Source organism: Gadus morhua, chromosome 4 (assembly GCF_902167405.1).
Source record: "Gadus morhua chromosome 4, gadMor3.0, whole genome shotgun sequence".
Taxonomy (NCBI): Eukaryota; Metazoa; Chordata; class Actinopteri; order Gadiformes; family Gadidae; genus Gadus; species Gadus morhua.
Genome location: NC_044051.1, coordinates 2288298 through 2295797, shown reverse-complemented (window position 1 = coordinate 2295797; position 7500 = coordinate 2288298). Strand labels below are relative to the sequence as shown.

The 7500-nt window shown below is 45.2% G+C and overlaps 1 protein-coding gene across 1 annotated transcript in view; it reads right to left on the bottom strand.

Moving 5' to 3' along the window:
- The window catches only part of LOC115542940 (protein kinase C-binding protein NELL2), a 34180-nt gene extending 27088 nt beyond the window's left edge, over window positions 1-7092 (bottom strand). Inside the window, exons 1-2 of the mRNA XM_030355453.1 lie at window positions 7021-7092; window positions 341-469 (exon numbers count right to left, since the gene is read on the bottom strand). Coding sequence (XP_030211313.1) covers window positions 341-469; window positions 7021-7054 — 163 coding nt within the window. The 5' untranslated portion in view covers window positions 7055-7092. The remainder of the gene's footprint in view (window positions 1-340; window positions 470-7020) is intronic.
- Window positions 7093-7500: the final 408 nt, after the last annotated feature.

Genomic DNA, 7500 nt, shown 5'->3' with positions numbered 1-7500 from the left:
AAATCCCTTGTCTGATTCATCCCAAGATGAGAGGGGAATTGGAGTACAAGTGTAAGATTGACTGTGTGTGTGTGTGTGTGTGTGTGTGTGTGTGTGTGTGTGTGTGTGTGTGTGTGTGTGTGTGTGTGTGTGTGTGTGTGTGTGTGTGTGTGTGTGTGTGTGTGTGTCAGCGAGAGGGAAAGACACTGATAGCGCGCAGGAATGAACAAATTGGAGGACAGAGAGACACTTCACCATAAGTGAAGAGGAACATATGAAAGCAAAGCCGAGTGTGGACGCATTTCAAGGGAACAACAACTTCAGAACAACACACCCAGAGTGTCCACATTAACGGCGTTACCTTGAAACAGAAAGGCCTTGCTCTCATTGTTTGGGCCCTGCGCTTCATAAACCCCCGCATAAGACTCCCCCAGATGAAACTCCGCAAACAGGTCGACACTGAGCGCGCGGTCGACTCCCGCACCCAGACCTGGAGGGGGGAGGGGGGAGTAGGGGGGACAGGAGGGGAGGGAAGGAGAGAGATGGCGTTAAGGTTACATTCAGGACCACAGACAGCGACTCGACGAGGAATGCAGTCCGACTAAAACACTTTAGGGAGAGCCTGGAGGTGTGTGTGTGTGTGTGTGTGTGTGTTATGTGATCCGAGCAGACCCTATCCGCGGGGGTCCCGACCACGACAGCATTATACCGGGAGAATAACGCCGCATACTCACCGGGGAGCACTCCTCCGAGCACGCAGGGGAAAAATAAAAGTTTGAATAGTCCCATTTTTTTAAAATGAAATGTCAGAAAAATCAAAATGAAAAGAAAAACAATTAGTCCATGCTCGGCTTGCCCCTGCTTAAAATAATCGGTGTGGCGCCTGTAATCTAGCCTCTATATATATAACCCGGTGGACCAATCAAGAGAGCTTCACCGAAATTCGCATCGTCGAACCGGGCACAGCGCCAGGACTCCACGCCCGTGGTGGACCGGAGGTGTGCGGGGAGTTGAAGTCACAGAGGAGGTTTTTTTGTCGGTGTTGTCGGCTGAGACCAAAAAAAGGCGGTGAAACGGACGAGATGACTTGACGGCGCCCCGGTGAGATGGACCACTGCGAGAGGAGACGGCGGCTGGCGGGAGTATCGTCACTCACTCGAGCCTCCCACTGTATCGCAGCCTGAGTTGATGCCAATGTGAAACCGCTACCTGTTCGCCCGCCCCCTTGTGGCCGGATGCGGTCAGTCCCGCTCAAGATGCAGAGCGTCACACTATTATAGTGTCACACGTAAACTCCACGACCCAGCCTCTTTAAAATAACACCGTTGAGTTAGATTTCAATTTTCCATACTGCTTTTACTACATTTTAAACGCGCTTTCAAAGGTGAAAGCCTGTGTATGTGCAAAACTGAGATTATTAGAATCGATCAGAAGTTTCTGTCTTGATGAATAAATGTAGGACTGTACGAACTCTGTGTAGGCTGAATGCAAAGTAACTCCACTGCAGGGAGGTTTGGTTGCCGTGGGCACTGTGATGTGTGCGTTGGCAGGCGTTTGTGCACAGCACACGTTCACACAAGCACATGCTCTCACTATTGTCCGTGGAAGTGAACACGTTGACGCGGCTGCCCTTGGGAATGTGTAAAGGCGGAGGTTGGGTTGCCATGGTAGCTGTTTATGTAGGCTTTGGTGCACGTGTGTGTGTGTGTGTGTGTGTGTGTGTGTGTGTGTGTGTGTGTGTGTGTGTGTGTGTGTGTGTGCTGTGCCTGTGCTGTGTGTGTGTGTGTGTGTGTGTGTGTGTGTGTGTGTGTGTGTGTGTGTGTGTGTGTGTGTGTGTGTGTGTGTGTGTGTGTGTAGGGGGGAGAGGGGGGGGGATGGCTCAGGTACGGGGTGACACCTCCAATTGAATCATTGGCCTTGGAGCTGTACAGGGTCCCCCCCCCCCCCCCCCCCCCCTATGCTCACGCTTGGCGCATTGTGGAGGTGGGCTAGAGCAGGCGGCTTGAATTCAAATATTGAATGAAGGACTGAAAGTGAAGTCAACTGAATGCATCCCCATTGATGCCGCATCATTCTTCACAGCACAATGAATGCAATGGCACTCCTAGAGAGAGAGAGAGAGAGAGAGAGAGAGAGAGAGAGAGAGAGAGAGAGAGAGAGAGAGAGAGAGAGAGAGAGAGAGAGAGAGAGAGTCAGACCGAGAGAGGGTCAGAGAGAAGGATAGAGAGAGATGGATTAAGAGACTGATAGTCAGAGAGAGAGACAGAAACAGAGATTTTAAAGACAGAGAGAGAGAGGGAGAGAGGGAGAGAGGGAGAGAGAGAGAGAGAGAGAGAGAGAGAGAGAGAGAGAGAGAGAGAGAATGCTCCCTCATCCCAAACGTATACTCTGTCCTACCTAAAGATGATGTCAGCTTTTCTCCGATAGCGCATCAGCACTATCCACTCTGTGTGGGAAACCATTATAATGATGAGAACTTTCCACTGCAGAGAGAAACCTGTAGCCATAGAATAAGGGCTAGACTGACGCAACTAAACAAAAATAAATCCACTGAATTGGCATTTCTACAATTAGATTCATGGATTTAAATTGACCCAGGGGTATTACACAATCAAAAGTATACAAAAGGCGAAGAATATATATATCTATGATTTATTTTTTCTCAACAGTTAAATAAACCATTGTGTAAATAATTTATTTCTTAATATATGTTCTTGAAGGTGAAAACGAGGCACTGCCCCGAAGGAAATACACAATATAAGTCCAACAGAAACACGGGGACTATAGTTGTGATGCATGCAGCACCATTGTTGTAGTTTTAGCAAATGCCTCTTTCACCATTTCTCTATAGCATAGTACCGTTTATCTTCCGTCAACTTGTGTTATTCTGGTTATTCTCAGACCTTCATTATTTATTTTAATTCGAGAATCAAACAAGATGTATTTGTGTCAAAATGACCATATGGATTGTTATGATTGGATAGCGGCTCTATGGTGGATTTCTGTATTTGTGAATGGAATAAATATTGAACCTTTGAGCATATAGTGTCTCATCCTTTGATTGAACTTTGCTGCACTCCCTATCAACATCAAATCAATTTAAATGAAAAGTCAATCATTGCATTGACGGAGATCAGTCCGTCATTTCTTGTGACAAAACGACTTACAGAACAATGCCGTCTGGTAAAACGACAAACAGATGATGGTAGACATATTTATGAACAGAGATATAACACAGAGTTATAGTGCCACCTAGTGTACATCTAACTAACTGCATTTTCTTACATTAGCTGAGTGCTCCAAGCACTGCTCAACTATTGTTATTCTAAGGCTTTATTCTTTCTTTCTTTCTTTCTTTATAATTCTGCACAATAAACTGTTTGTGTGTATTTAAGTTCTCAGTTTTGCTTTGTATGCCGCTGAGCCCTCACCTGTACACTCTACCAGTTTACCTGACGTTTGGAAATCCTCTTTTTGACGTAAGTAAACACTTTTTAAGTTCTTCCAAACCTTGTTTTTCAGTTCTCTGTCCACACTCCTCCTTTTATCCTAGTCAAGTGTGATAGATAGTTGATACTGGTCTGGTGGTTTATGCTCTGGTATGTTTTTCTGAACAGGCCCTAACCCCACCCAAGGCTTCTTCTCTCCCCTCGTGGTCTTCGATGACAGAAACGATGTCATCTAAACTGATTTCGCTGTCTTGCTCCTCCCCCCGATCCATAACATCCTACATGGTCAGCGCGGAAGGCCCCTCCCCTTTCTGCCCCTGGATAATGAAGGTCTGATGATTTCCCTTTAGACTACAATGGCACACATCAAATTACAATTAAAGCCTAGAAAAATGTTGAGGTGTTTAATAATAAAATTGATTCGGTAATACTGACACCCACTGCTAAGCTACTCGTTTGGTTGACCGTTATTATGGTTTGGGGTCAGTAGAGGGGGCTATAGACCTTTGTATAATGTGAAGATTTAAACAATCCACCCTCCCAGGCCACGTCAGGGATATGTGTTGTGTCATAGTTTTGTGTTTATTTGTGTCCTGAAGTTGTGTTTTGGTGGTTTGATTTAGAAATTATCTAATTGACGTGATCATAAGCATACAGACAAAAATGGCTAATCACACACACACACACACACACACACACACACACACACACACACACACACACACACACACACACACACACACACACAGACACACACACACGACCAATCACGTGTGTGTGTGTGTGTGTGTGTGTGTGTGTGTGTGTGTGTGTGTGTGTGTGTGTGTGTGTGTGTGTGTGTGTGTGTGTGTGTGTGTGTGTGTGTGTGTGTGTGTGTGTGTGTTTATAGGAGGTGCGTGACCCAAGTGAATTTACTATTTAACTTCATGACCTAAAAACCTTTCTGGTGAAAACATGAGTTGTGCTTCGGGCTGGAGTCGATCATACTCTCTGTCGGAGGAAGATAGCTAAGCTGTTGTTATCGCCCGCAGCACAGGGCGAGGCTGGGGGGTATACCACGAACCTCGCTGAACATACCCAGGCTTTCTTGGGAAAACCTGGCTCGACAGAGCGGCAACTCGCAATCAGAGTTAAATGGTACCACGAAGCTCACTTTAGATTAAATTAGTTGAACCAGGTTTTCCGCTTTAGGTTCAGTGCGCGTTCATGTGAAAGGGGCGTTTTTTGCGTCATTTTTCTCACCTTTACGATAGATCAAGCAGTCTATATGCGTATAAGTGAAAAGATTCTGCATATTGTCTATAAAATAACTATGCCAAATGCAGAATTGTTTGGCATTAATCCAAATAGAATGATGATGATTTAAAAATGCATAAGCACCGTCCATCCTGCCTTATTCTATCATTTAGGGAATTCACTTTAAAAACACCCTATGTTAGAAATGTATGGCATGTTATCAACCGCTGAGAGGTAGCGGCTGTAGCGTAGTGGATTATTATAGGACCCGAACGCCATCGACCGGGGTTCAGATTCGCCGGTCTATCATCATGCATTTTACCCCCATAGATGTGGTGCCAGCACGGCCTTGAAGATATGGGTTCAAGTTCGAAATAAGCACAAAAATATAATTCCATAAGCTTTAGTGAATAAGTATTCCATATGCAAGAGATTTGGGACTTTTTAAGCTTCACATAAATTCGCGTCACTTGGGAGTCAAACCCCCCGCGCAGAAATTCAAGACTGACGCGCTACCTCCACTCTAGCACTCTGTCACGGAGACACAACGCGCAACAGTAAGCATTGTCTACATAAGGTCCAAAGGACGATCAAATAACGAACACCCTCTGATGAGAATCTGTATCTCTCATGAAGAACCCCAATTTCGTTGTTTGCACAATGAAAATAAAGTCTGAAATCTGAATATCGTCAGACAATGCCAAGGGATCGGTTCTCTCCCGTAAAACCCTCTGTCTCCGGAGAGACGCCTGTACGAGAAGTGCGCCGGGGTCCACGGGAACTCCCACAAATGGTGACGCCATTGTCAGAGGAGGGGCTAGGAAGCTGCGCACGCCGATCTCCGGCTAGACTAAGCCGAAAAACTGCTCCCGACCAGGTTTGGTTGCGAGCATAAGTCACCATGGTGATACAGCGACGCTAAAAGAGATCGACTTTCGTGGTACAACTAACCCAGGCTTGGAGCTCAACATACCTCGCTAACCCTCTAAGCGAGCTTCGTGGTACAGGGCCCTGGTCTGTGTATCCAACACTAACGTCAACAATGTTGAAACCGGTCTGGTCGGAACGAGACAACTGCTTCTTCATTGCGCAGAAATAGTCAAACAACAAAAAAGACGAACATGTTGTCTTCAGACTCTACTTGGAATGACGTTTACAAGTCAGTAGAAATATATAGGACCACACATCGTGTGTGCGTGTGTGTGCTTGCGTGCGTGTGTGTGTGTGTGTGTGTGTGTGTGTGTGTGTGTGTGTGTGTGTGTGTGTGTGTGTGTGTGTGTGTGTGTGTGTGTGTGTGTGTGTGTGTGTGTGTGTGCCTTTCTGATTAGTTTTCCCTGAAAGAACTGACAGGGAGGGAGCGGGTCCTGTGAGTTTCGAGGCTATAAAACTTCCAAGTGTAGGGTCTATCTGCAGACGGAGCCACTTGCCAAACATTGCTCTGCCAGACACGCCCACCGGCCAAACACGCCCATTGCCGTTCTATGGTGGCCATCACGGGGGAAAACAGCGCCACAGCGCTCCATTCACTTTGCACAGCGCTCCATTCACTTTGTATAGAATGCAAACAAACTTAATAAAAACGTAATAAAATATGCCTTTCACAAATACACGTTACTTTTTTTAAGGCCACGACTCTTGTCTGTCTATACGAGCTGTTTGTGTTAAAAATAATCCACCCATTGACATTTGTCCACTTTCTGTCTCTGTGATCGATTAAAAACGCGACCTGCTGCAAACGGTACCGACCCCGAAGTCCCTTCCCACGAATGGACCTGAGTCCCTACCCCATACCCATATACATCTACTACACATATAGGGTCTCAAAGTTTTCCTCCACTTTTGTCATGTAGGCTACTGATCCTGGTGCCTCTCTTCTTATCCACCGTTTCCTTCGTAAGGGATCACAGCTTTTTCTTAGGTTTACAAACCGTTTTAACATTTGAATAACTTGTATTGAGTGATCCTTAACACACAACAGCTTTTAGGAATGTTGTGAGTGGTTGTGGATCAACCAGGATCATGAACTCATACGCAAAGAGCATCTCCTCTCCTTCTCCTTAAGGAAAGCCACATAGCCTCTGTTAAAAGCATGTTTTTCTTAATTTTGTAAGCTTTGTAAAAATCTCATGGTTAAGACATTTCAGACTATTTCTATCTAGAAAATAAATAAAAGTAAACCAGTGGCAACAGAGAATCAGTACTTGGACCCTTATTATTGTATTGAAAAGCTCCCAATAAATCCAAAAATGTGTGTTTCGTAAACCACAACTCGAACATTGTGATGATACATATTGGCTAAAGGTGAAGACAGCAGATTGCACCAGAGACTTTACATGCAGTAGCATCATGTTCTCACCTGAGAGACGTGTCTTCTTTGAAGCTGAAGACATCTTTGTCCATGGTAACTCCACTGCCCTAAATGGATACCCAAATTCACATAAATACAGCTCTGATGGTGGACATTGTCTTTGTATGCAATTAACTTTATACTAACCATCTCCTTAGAAGGAAAGCTGTAAGGCCTCTTATTATAAGCATGGTCCTTGTCAGAGTCCAATGGCATCTGTAAACCAAACATCATTATTGCGCCATTATGTTTAATATGCAAAGGTTTACCACGATCCGGGTTGGATTCAGAATGACACAGTACCAAACTAAACCTACTGCAGGAGCCATAAAGACACATGAAGTACTTGAAAGTCTCCTTTTTCGTGCAATCCTGAAGACAGGTGGGACATTGTCTCGGAGGGTTGATTTTCCTTCCTCCGTAAAGTGGGCGAACTTCCTCCCATACCTGCAATTAAAACCCCAGAGCATTACATTTATTACCAGGTCT